Source organism: Myotis myotis, unplaced genomic scaffold, assembly GCF_014108235.1.
Source record: "Myotis myotis isolate mMyoMyo1 unplaced genomic scaffold, mMyoMyo1.p scaffold_m19_p_14, whole genome shotgun sequence".
Classification (NCBI taxonomy): Eukaryota; Metazoa; Chordata; class Mammalia; order Chiroptera; family Vespertilionidae; genus Myotis; species Myotis myotis.
In genome coordinates this window covers 44,142,425-44,154,887 of record NW_023416318.1, presented here as the reverse complement: position 1 = coordinate 44,154,887, position 12,463 = coordinate 44,142,425, and the positions used below count along the sequence as shown (strand labels likewise).

Below are 12,463 nucleotides of genomic sequence, written 5' to 3'. Positions count from 1 at the left end.
AATTCTCCACTTTAGCACCACCCAGGGAGCTTTTTAAAGCCCACCAAACGGGGCCTACCCATCACCGTTACACCAAATCTGCAGCAGGGCCCAAGCGTCCGTAGGTCTTGAAAGCTCCCCAGGTGACTCCAATATGCATCCATGTCTGCAAACCAGTGGGCTAGAGCTTCTTAAACTTTAAGGTACGGAGGAACCACCTGATTCAGTAGGTAGGGGTGGCGGGGGGGGCGGGGGGGGCCTGAGAGTCTATTTCTAACAAGCTTCCCAGCAATGCTGACGCTGCTGGTGCATGAGCCACACTTGAAGTGGCAAAGGGTTGGAGCACTGAGTTGGGTCTTTGGACTTTGGCTAAGAGTGATCTCCACAGCCATTACCATCCTCCTCTTCTCCTTCCTGTCTCCTTCTCTTTTCCCTTCTAATTTTCCCTCTTCTTCCTCCTTCACTTGCTGTCAGCACCTCAATATATTGAGCAGCTGCCACGTGCCCGGCACCAGGCTCAGAGATCCATGTGCCCCATCTCTAATCCTGCTGACAGCTGTGTACGGTGACAGATCTTCTGAGTCCGGGGTTTGCCTGGGTACATCTGATGAAGCTGGCGTGGGTGAGTCCCTAGGCATCTCTCTGCAGAGCTGGTGTGCATGAAGGCTTGGAGCATTTTGTTTTTGTATTTGAGCCCAAGGAGGAAGGAAACCATTGGAGGGGAACTGGAGAGGAGGGTGGAGGAAGACACACATTCAGCGTGGGGGACAGGCGGTGTCTGCCCTTGATCTGATCGGAGGCGCTCTGCCTGCCCTCTTGGGAGTGAGGCCATTCTCCCCACTTCTGAGCTGCACACAATTGAGCTCCTGTGCCTTGAAGCCTGAAGAGAATCGGCTGCTCCTCTGGTTCCCTGAAGGGTTAAGTGGTTTTGTTTGTTTTGCTCTGGAAACCATGGAAAGACGGCGGAGGCAGACATCTCTGGGGGCCTCTGCCCAGCCTACACTTTGCCATCTTGGAGAAGTGTCCCCACCCCCAGCCTCGGCAGCCGCGTCTGTTCCTGCGACTCTGCTTCTTCTTGGCCGAGGCGGATTGGACAAGGCTGGTCATCTACCCCAGGGGTAGCTCCATCACTGGTTTGGCTGAGCCAGTCAGCAGCTCCTGCGAACAGGGAAATGAGAAAGGGATGCTTGTGGCTAGTCAGAGCGAAGCCCAGAGGCCAGGTGTGTGTGTGGGGGGGGGGGGGGCGGGGCAGAGGAGGGCAGGACAGTCATCTTCGACCCATGGGGTCAGAGACATAAAGATCAGATTTGCAGAAAGAGAAAGTGCACAGAGAGAAGCAAGAGTGAGAGATCAGGCAGCCATACAGAGAAAGGAGAAAGTCTCACCTCCTGACCATCTGCCAAATATCTTCCCCCCGCCCCCGCTCCAAATATCTTTTCTGCTCTGTTCATTCTTTCCTCTCCTCCTGAGACTCTAATTGATTTCTGTGAGACCTTTCTATGGCCCTATGTGTCCCTGAGGCTCTAGCGCATTCCTTCTTTCTCTTAACGTTTTTCTATTTTTCAGATTAGATTATATTTCTATTGATCTATCTTCAGGTTTGCTGACTCTTTCCTTTGATTCTCCTGTGAAGCCGTCCAGTGATTTTTATTTCAGATATTTTCTTTTTTAGTTACATATTTTCCACTGGATTCTTTCTTGCCGTTTCTATTTCTCTGCTTGAGAATTTCCATGTTTTTATTCATTGTGAACATACTTTCTTTTATATCATTGGGCATGGTTATGATAGCTGTTATAAGATACTTATCAGCTAGTCCAAACATCAGGGTCATGTCAGAGTCCGTCTCCATTCTCGAGAATGCATCAATTTTTAAAACAAGTTTTGTATATTGACTAATTTTGGATTGTATGTTAGACATTATAAACACTTGGTCGTGGAAATTCCATATTCTGTTATATTCCTCCAAAGAGTGCTGCATTTTTTGTTTTAACAGACCATTGATTAGACTCAAACGGCGCACCCTGTCCCATAGGGTCCCTGTTAAAATGCAGCGGCAGCTCCAATATCAGTTCAGTTCTCTTACCCCCACCTCAGCTGCTTGGAGTCTGCCTGTGGACATGTGATGTAGAGATTCAGGCATAGTTCTTACACAAAACATGGGCCCATTTCTCTGGCCTTCTCCTTTCATGGACTCTCCCCTTCTTTTCATTTTTCAGGGGGAAAGTGCCCCCACTTCTCTGATTCTTCACACCAGGAAGGGTGCAGAGTTTCTGTCAGTCCTGCATGATGCTACTCACTGAGGCCCACCTTCAGGCTAAAAACGTTTTCTTTTTTTAAAAAGGCAGGGGAGGGGGACCATCAAGTGTCATTTCTTCCTTTCAAGCATCAGCCCCTGCTAGAATCGATTTGCTTTTGGTAGCTTTCCAGTGCCATCAAGTAGTTACTTACTATATTTTATTTAGAGTTTTTGATTGCTCTCTGCGGAAATGACTGTAATAGGGGCCTACTCAGCCCTTCTCAGTAGGGCAATCTGTGACTGTGATTGAGCCTACTGGATGCTGACCCTGAGGACAGTGTCAGCAAACATAGGATAGGATGCAAACATAGCATTAAGTCCTTTTTATAGATGAGAAAACTGTATCCTCACAGGTCCATCTGGCCTAAAACTCTTCCACTTCATCCTACCCAAGTCCACTAGGGTGAGGCAGGACTAAGATGGTGTCTGCCGTGTGGAGGAGCTGGCAGGGATAGGAGGCAGGTGAGGTGCCAAAATGTATAAGCCTAAATGAATAAGTCCTTTGGGGCCAAGGAATGGTCACGATGAGCTTAAAGCCTTGCACATGGTCTGTTTGATGGTTTCCCAAGATTTCTTTGTTTCTTTCATTTTGATTCTTTTTGAGAATGGCAGGCAACCTCCGCCAGGAAGAAGCAGAGGTCGCAGGAACAGACGTGGCTACAGAGGCTGGGGGTGGGGGACACTTCTCCGAGATGGCCTGCTGAAGGGTGGAAGTTTTGCAGAGCCTATGGCTACCCAAGACAAAATCAGAGACAAAAAAAGTCATAGGGCCTCAGAGTGATTTGTCTCAACTTCGTCATTTAGAAAAGTGAAATGATTTGCCCAAGATTGCTCATTCATTTAATGGCTGAGTTTCAGTGTTCAAATCTCTTACTAGTAAGTTCTATAAAACAAGCAAAACTGCTTTATACCCATAATGTAATTTATCTCTATCTCTATCTCTATCTCTCTCCTGCCCACACCAAGATCATGAAATATCAACACCAATAACCATTTGTTTGCCTCTGATGACATAGAGGAGAATGTATCAATCCATTGGAATAATAACTCTCAATTCTTTCTTAAAAATCTACAGTCTGGACAAACATGATAATACTCTGAAATACCCAGTAAACCCCAATTAACACCATCCCACCAATACACTGATGTTGATGGATTCCAGACGTGGTATTTAATCTATGGTACGTCCCTCCTCAGCACTCAATCCCCCACAGCACTCACCGTAGATGCGAAAGGCGTACTCGATCTTCAGGCTGGGGCAGGCCTGCTCACTGAACACCGACGCCATGCCCAGCACATCCTCAAAGGAGAACACGTCGTTGTGGGAGAACACTTTGCAGATTCGGTCTCTGAAAGGGTTGGCCTGTGGGTGGGGAAGAAGAGGAGAGAGTTCTACCAATGTCGGGTTCGTGCCACCCTGAGCCTTACTTATCTTACAGTGTAATGAGTTTGAGAGGAAAATAATAGCAACAACCTCAATATTGGAGTCAATGAGCTAGGACTGTCAGAGAGGAGACGGGATGATAGAGCAGGCTCACCATCACTCCTCCCCCTGTCATCTCCTCCTGCACAAACCTTCCAAAGGTGTTGTTCTTTTTTATGGTTACTATCTTTTCTCCATTTTTTTTGTATAAAACTTTGAGAATGCCAAAAACAAAATAAAGAATGGGATACAAATTGTTTGTAATCCACTCTCCAGTGTTAGCCACTGTCAACATTTGGATGTAGAGGTCAGCCAGGCCTGGGTTTAGGTCCTGCTTCACTATTTGCTAGTGAGTGGCCTCAGCTTTGACAAATTACATGGTCTCCCAGAGCCTAAGCTTTCTCACCTACAAAACAGGATGGGATAATACTGAATCTACCTAAGGGTTTTGTGGTGAGGATTAAACAGCAGAATGACAGATAAATACCACTCGACAAATGATGACTATTAGTTATTACCGAACTACTATAGATATCAACAATTTTCTCTTTTAAACCAAACTATTTCTCAAATTATGAGCCCCATGTGAGTCAGGGTCCTGTGATTTTAGGAACCCCTGGTGTCCCTGACCTGGGCCTGCCCAGGGGCATGCAGGAGAGGGCCCTCTCACGCCTGCCCGAACCACGCGGTTCTGAGCAAACACCCAGCTCAGAGGCAACTCAGCAGATATCCACCCAAAAAATGAACTCGCATTCTTCTGACTCTTCAAGGTAAAAGTGACTCATCTGAACAGTGAGTCAGAGAACATTTTGAAAATGAGACTTTTGTTGTTGAACACATGTGTTGTCACCTAGAAAAAATGCTGCAAACCTGCGAACATTAGACACAGATTTCTAAAGTCTGTTTGAAAATCATCCAAATGAAGAGGGCCAGAGGGCTTTGAGTCCATTTGTTAAAAATATGAAAATGCAGTGTTTCCATTTAGCTTGTAAAGAGCCACTGGCTGACATAGAGACGATGGGCATCTACTCGCTTAACTTCAATGAAAAGCCCTTAAGTGGTGGATGAGACTGATACTGAGTACCATGATTTAATACAGCCAACGCCACCTCTCTTGCCTTTTATTAGCTCCGACAGCCATAAAAAATAAACTCAGCTAGAACCAGACCTCCGAATGGCTCTGTGTCAAAGGTGAAAGCAAGATTTCACAGAATAATGAAGCCCATCAACCACATTGCTTTTCCTTACACTACTGTCATTAACTATAAGCCGACGATTAAATTGTGGGTGGGAGAAATTTTGTTATATAAAATTTTGCTTTATAAAATAAAATGTTTTATGTAGTATGGTATTTATGTAAAATATCTTAACATATTTTGTGTAATCTTTAGCTTTGATAAGTTAACATGGGTATGATAGTAAAGGCACATCATTTGTAGATAATATATGTATATTATGGGTGCACGCTCCACATTTTCTTACTGCTGGGATGCATGGAGACCTCTGATCTGGACGGGCCCCTCAGCCCTCAGAGGTGAACGTGCAGCCTGGAGGAGGGGAGGGGCTTGCCCGAGGTCATCAGCCTAAGACCCAGGTCTCCTGAGTCTGCCTGGCACTGTTTTCCCCCGTGGTGCCTCCTGGCAAATACACATCAGAGAAAAAGATGGTGATGGAGGCCGAGCATGTGACCTTTAAAATGTGGGAAACCTTGGAACTAGAACCATCTTCAAATTTTTACTTTACAAAAAACCCACAAACCTTTTTTTTGACACAAAGCACAGAAACAGCCTAAATTGAAGTCCAGGGAGTAGCTCACGCCTGTGAGAGCTGTCTGCTGGGTGGTGACTGTCGATACAAATGTGAGCGTCACTGCAGGAGGGCAGGAGCAACTGCTGTGGGAGGGAGAAGCCAAGAGGACAAGGTGACAGCCACAAGGAGCCAGCGGGCTGGGGCACGATGGAGGAGCGGGGACCCTGTTCCCACGAGGCCGGGTCACAGAGCTCTCGTCCTCTCGCCTCCACACCCCTGGAGGCCACGGAGGGCTGGCGGTCTCTGGGAGGCCTGGCGGACACACCCCAGGTGCGTGTCCCGGGCCTGTCTCTGTTCCAACAGTGGCAGCTCCTCCCTCCCAGAGGCTCCCTGCCTCCTCTCTCCTGGGAGGGAGATGTCAGGGCACGGACTTCCACTACCATGAGGTGTCCTTAGCACAGACGCAGCTTCATGCAAAGGGATGCCAGCGGTGCCTCAGGGAGGGTTGCTAAGGGCCCAAGAGCTGCTGCCTCCGCGCCTCGCCCAGCTCCTATCCTCAGCCAGTGCCAGCTCTATGATGGGTGCCAGCTCGGCCGGTGTCCTGGGCTCCAGCCCAGCCACCAGCACCCAGAACAGCTGGGAAGAGGCAGGGGCCGGAGCGAGGCTCATGAGTGGTCCCAGTGCCAGCGTACTGTATTCCGGGTTGTTGTGGCTATTGTTTTAACAATCTGAAGTCTGAACCAATAAATTCCAAGGTCTAACCAGAGTTACGGCCTGCGTTCACGGTCACACCCGTTGAGACGTCTTCAATCCTCCAGAGGAGGAAGAAGATGACAACTGACAAAGCAACGCTTCCCTTTGAGGAACAGCATGCGCCCTGGCGAGCAGGCATTCTGCACAAGAGGACATAAACACGTCAGCGCGGAAATTTATGCAGGTAACGCAGTAGTGCAGTCTCCGTCGAGGCATGATAAAACCAGAGATGGCGAATATAAACCCCAAATGCTGGGGATTTTTTTTTTTTTTTTGGAAACAGAAACTACAGTTTGTTGATAATAAAACCATGACAGCCCCTGGCAAAAATCCAAAAGTTTTTTCTTAAAGATCTTCTCAAAGTTAATGAACAAGAGATTGGATTTGAAGATGAAAGTCAGAGGGAAAATATTTGGACTCAGCTTAAAAATATCTCCTCTCCATGTCCCCCGCTAGCATGTAGTCAAAAAGAGCGTTTGACAGTTGCTGGAAAAAATGCACACAAAAATACGCTTGTGACTCAATAATGACGTCATTGACGCACTTCGATTTTTACGGTCTCCTTTAAAAAAAAAAAATCAAACAGTGTCATTTCATTTAAAATTTCTCATTGCTGAGAAAGCTCTGAATTTTTAGTGTTTCTTATTTTTGAATAATGTTTTATTTTTGTTCATTTTATCTGCTACCAACTCTTTTTTAAAGGATATGATTAATGTTTATATTTTTTAACAGATGTAGAGCACCTGTCAAGGGAAGGAGTGGATGGAGGTATCTGCTGGGAGGGTACAGAGGAGGCCAGCCCCTCCTAGGTCCTGAGTGGAGGCCTCAGGTTACTGGGGGAGGTGCTCCCCGAAAGGCCCCTCATGGTTTTGTGCAAGATTGGGCGAGCAACCATTGAAAAAGCTAAAATAGGCTACATATGTTTAAGAAAGTAGAGACAAGCATGATGAGGAAAACTATAAACCCACAGATTCAAGAAGCTCAGTAAAACCCAAGTAAAGGAGAAGAAAGTTGAAGAAAACCATACCATGGCACAGCAGAATCAAATTGCTAAAAGCCACTAGCAAAGAGGAAAATGTTTCAGGAGTGAGGAGGGGATAAAATGATCATAGATTTCTTCTCAGAAACGAAGCAAGTCAAAAGGCAATGAAGCAATATCTTTAACCCTCTGGAACAAAACAAAACAAAAAAAGCTCTCATCCTATTGTTCTATACCCAGCAAAAATATCTTTGAAACCTAACGGCAAAAAACTTTCTTTTTCCTGACAAATAAAAGCTGAGTGAATTCATCAGCACCAGGCCAGAGCTCAAAGTATATTAAAAGTTAGTTCTTCAGGAAGAAGGAAAATACCAGAAGAAAGCTTGGGTCTGCACAAGGAAAGGAGCATCAAAAATGATAAGTATGTGAGTAAATAGAGAACTTTTTCTCATTTTAAATTCTTTCAAAGAGACAAATCCACATTATAGCTGGAGATTTCAACTCCCCTCTGTCAGTAATTGATAAAAGGAGTAGAATATAAAATTATTAGGGATGTAAAACCCCTGAAAAGACTATTGGCCAACTTGAGCTACTTGACATTTTATGAATACTCCACCCAACACAGTAGTATACACTTTTTTTTTTCAAGCACACTTGGAACATTTACCAAGATAGAGCGTCTGCTGGGTTTCAATAAATTTAAGGGGATTTAAATCAGACAAAGTATGTTTCCCAACCTCAACAAAATTAAATTAGAAATAAATAACAGAAAGATATCTGGAACACCCTCAAAGTCAAAGAAATCAGAAGGAAATTGGGAAATAATTTGAACTAAATGAAAATGAACACACAGCATATCAAAATCTGTGGTATTCAGTGAAAGCGGTGCATATATATACTACAAGAAAATGAACAGTATTGAATGATTTCATTGGAGGAGAAAGGATTAAGTTTTTATTTAAAAATGTAAAAAGGTCCCTCACTGGGAGAAAACAGAGGGGTCAGGAATTCCAGGTCTATCTTGGGTGGAGTCCCTTCTAACCCTGGGCTCCTGGGCTACTTGCACCTAAGAAATGGCTGCCCCTGGGGACGTGAAAAAGCTTGTCACCAGGGGCAGCAGCTGGGAAGCCAGAGGTGGATGGAGCCTCTGGGCTACACAGAGCAGATGAGCAAGATGCCTCTTCACCGCCACTGCCCCGGAGGAATTCCTAGTTGTGGGTCTAACCCAGTCACCCTGCAGCTCTAGAGAAGCTCTGCCAGAAGGTGGCAGTGTTGAGTTGGAAGCATTCGGTCCGTTTGCCAAGCCAAGGTGCCTGAGAACCTGCCACCTACCGTGTGCAAGGCGTTGGGCCAGGTGGTGACTGTCCCACCGGCAGGTGTTACCACCCTGTTTTACAGAGAAAGTTAAAGCCCAGGGAAGGACTCACACTCCAAACGCACTGCTCTGTCTACAGCGCCGCGCTGGACTCCATTGGGTATTTCGTTAAATATTTTCCCAAGAAACTGTTTCAGAACCGCATCCCTGCACACCCAGAGGGGTCAGGGTTCGAGGCATTTCCCCGAGTCCCATGCCCCTGCCAGTCAGCAGCTGCTCAGAGAACAGACCAGCGGCACCAAAGGATGTGGCCTTCTCAGTTAGGGGTTCAAGACACAAAGCTCATGACCTGAACTTCAAGTCCTTGAAGCAAAAGCATACAGTGAGTTCCTGTGCCCGGCACTGAACGAGGACCTGGGGCTCCGAATGATGGAGACCCCCCCACCCGTCTGTCCTGCATGGGGCTCAGCCCAGGCGCTGACGCACAGCAGTGTCTTCAGAAACAGGAAGAGAGACGTGTCTGAATTAAGTACAAGCAAAATAAAATGGCAAGAGTTATGACAGGGTAACGTTGCTGGAAGGTGGGACTGACTAAGGGCCCAGAAGGAGAAACGAACTAGAGGACAGAGACAAGATCGGAGCCAAGGGCAGGCTCGGGCAGGGGGCAAGTTGGGGCGGGACTCGGGGAGCTGCTCTGGGCCAGGAGGAGGAAACCAGGGAGACAGCAGGGCTCCCCTCCTTCCTCACGTGCCACCCGCTCTCTCCTCCTGCCCAGACTGGCCCGGTTTCCCTGGATGGATAAAAGTGTTAAGTGGCGGAGAGCGGCCGCGGGGCTTAACCTGGACCCTGAAACCCCTCGAGGGCCCAGGTTGGTCTGTGTGCTCCTCACAGGTGGAGAGAAGCCTGGCGTTTCATTGCAGGGGAGCTGGGAGCAGAGAGCGTGAGGAGGGGAAACACACGTAGGTGAATGCACTGCCTCTGTTGGCCGGGCCCCAGACGCACCCTCTGGCCAGCTGTTTATAAGGAAGGAACAGTCTCTGTGTTTTCGATGTCCAACCTTCCTGAAGTCTAAAAACAGAGAGGCCCGTAGGCAAGCTGTCTCCCAGTGACAGATGGGTTGGCAGGGACAGGCTGAGGATGTGTCCTGCCGGCAGCTGGAGGTGGATTGCTAATGGAACAAGTAGGGGAGCAAGGCAGTAAAAATGTTCAATATTATTAAACATCCCTGGGAACACGTGTCCTGAACCTGGCTCCGACCCACCAGAGCCGAATTCCAGGCCCGCAGGTACCTGCCGCTGCCCAGGGCCTCCTGCCAGCACAGAGGAACCCAGAGGGCTGCAGGCCTGCGATCTGGGGGTGGCGCGGGCCGGCATGGTGCTCCCGAGGCTGGAGGCTGGAGGCTGGAGACTGGAGGCTGGAGGCTGGAGTGGAAGCAGCAGAGGCTCTGGAGTCAGACCGACTCTAAAACGTGAGTACAATACGTTGTTATTTGACAGTTAGAAGATGTGGATGTCTCGCAGCTTTCAAGGTTTAGACCATCTCAGTTTTTCAGTAATGCAGCTTCCCCGAGCAAAAAAGAAAAAATAAAGAAGGAACCAAAAGGCCAATGGTCCCCCGTTTGTTTATCAAATCTGTTGGAGGAGAAACAAAGCTTACACTAGAGATAAGTGTCTATTCACATTTGTACATTAATATTTGCAGCAGCTTGAGGTCAACTAACCCTACAGTGTCGGGCAGCATATTAAACAACATTCAGGTTCCTGGTTCACAAGAGCAACAGGCAAAACAAGCTGTGTGACCTGGGGCAGAGCCTCGCGCCTCCCCTTTGGCCCATCTGCAGAATGGGCAGAACCATCACTCTGCTCTGCTCAGGGGGCCATGGGGGTCAGGTGAGATCACATTTGCAAGACACTTGGTACTGGCAGGCCCCCGATCAAAGCTCCTGTCCTCCTGTCAGCATCACCAGCGGGCAACGCCACAACTGTGGAGCTCCCAAGGCAAGTTGTTACCTGGGCCAACACGTTGCCAGGAGCTCCCCCTGCCTGCCGGTGGGCAGCAGAAACGTTAGTTCTGGCTCCACTGGGCACCTCAGGGCCAGCTGCAGGCTGTGGCCTTAGAGCAGTGATGGCGAACCTTTTGAGCTCAGCGTGTCAGCATTTTGAAAAACCCTAACTTAACTCCGGTGCTGTGTCACATATAGAAATTTTTTGATATTTGCAACCATAGTAAAACATAGACTTATATTTTTGATATTTATTTTATATATTTAAATGCCATTTAACAAAGAAAAATCAACCAAAAAAATGAGTCCGCGTGTCACCTCTGACACGCATGTCATAGGTTCGCCATCACTGCCTTAGAGTCATCGCCTCCCAGTGAGAGCTCCATGGGGCGCCAAGGAGAGCAGGTCTGGTGGAAAGAGGCGAGAAGGCAGCGGACCTGTGAGCACATAACCTCATCTTGCAGCTGAGGATAGCCAATCACAGAGAAGCTAGCACCCCTCTGCGTGTCTGAGTCCATGGGCAGCTTTCCTCAGAATTCACATCCCTGAACCCCACCCGGGCTTTCGGAGCAGCACCTTGAGGGGTAGGGCCCAAGCATCTGCAAGCTGCCCAGGTGGTTTCGGCCCATCCTTAGGCGACACGAAGTCACAGTGCTGACGAATGGCAGAGACGTGACGCCAGACGCTGCACACACACCCTCCGCCCCTGCCACTGTCCCCTCTAGGACACAGCCTCTCACCCAGCAAGGACAGGGTGGGGACGGGGCGGTGCAGGAAGTGGTGTGCAGCACGCAGGACCAACCTCTGACCTCTCCCCAGGGCTAACGCCCAACCTGAAAACATTGATTTCACACAGAATCCTCCCAAAGCTTCCTCCAGCTCCCCCCACCCCAATCTCACTGACTGAGGCCAGGCCCTGCAGAGGCAGGCAAGTTACATCACCCCCAACCCACATGCCCCCCCACACACACACACACACACTCACACATTCTCTCCTTGCTCACTGTCAACTGTCCACCTGTGACAAACTGTCTTTCCCATCAACATGTGGGTTCAGCCTTTCCCCTCTTACTCCCCGCTTCCAGCTCCTGCCGGATTTATTTAGGAAATGTTGCCATTTCCCGCCTTAGCCATCCTGATGAAAACCACTTCTCCCGGGGCACCAGATAAAGTGCTGCTGTTGAATGGATGGCTCTCGAGGTCAGCCCTACGGCTTTGTTGTTTTACTGAATGACCAGGAGAATGAGGAAACCATCACATGCCGGGAGGAGGGAGGACGCCCTGCGAGCAGAGACCCCTCTGCTAGGAGGCCAGGACGAGAGGAGCTCTCTGCCCGGTAGAGAAGGGAGTGGCGGGCCCTCTGGGAGGGGAGGCTGAGAACAGATGGAAGGGGGAGAGGAGAGGAGGTGATGGGTGCAAATGCTCCAAGATGGGACCCTTCCTGAGACCCGCCCCCTCCCCTCCCCAGCCTTCCGCAGTGCCGACCAAAATTCGCGCAGTGCTTGGCATGAGTGGAGTTTCTTTGAAAAGCGGTGAAAAGGTTAAGAGCTTTATTTGGATTAATAGGAAGTGAAGCGGATATGGAGAAGGGACATAAGGGGACAGAAGAGCCCTTCTTCCTTGTCCCTTGTAAGCTCCCTCCTCCCCCAAGACAAGAAGAGAAGAAGGGGAGGGCTGTGTGCTCAGAGGGCGTGGAGCCCAGGGAGGGCGTTGCAGCCCCAGGTGCCTCTGGGCTCAGGAGGTGCTTTCTCTGTGTGGATGCTGTTGCACCCCGACCAGCACTGACTCGGGCCGCAGGCTGGGAACCTAACAACAGTTTATAGTGTTTCCTGTGGAAAACGCAAACAGCAGCCCCTATGAAAACCGGTTAAAGCACAGTCTGCACCTGTGCTCTAAGGCCTGTGTGCAAGCAGGAACCTGGGAGTAAGGGGATGCGGGCGCCGGGGCAGCCCGGGCACCGCGGTTC

At 48.9% G+C, this 12,463-nt stretch overlaps 1 protein-coding gene across 1 annotated transcript in view; it reads right to left on the bottom strand.

The window, feature by feature from the left end:
• The window catches only part of CIB4 (calcium and integrin binding family member 4), a 38,379-nt gene that overhangs the window by 8,158 nt on the left and 17,758 nt on the right, over nucleotides 1-12,463 (bottom strand). The window contains exon 5 of the mRNA XM_036335558.1: nucleotides 3,498-3,639. Coding sequence (XP_036191451.1) covers nucleotides 3,498-3,639 — 142 coding nt within the window. The remainder of the gene's footprint in view (nucleotides 1-3,497; nucleotides 3,640-12,463) is intronic.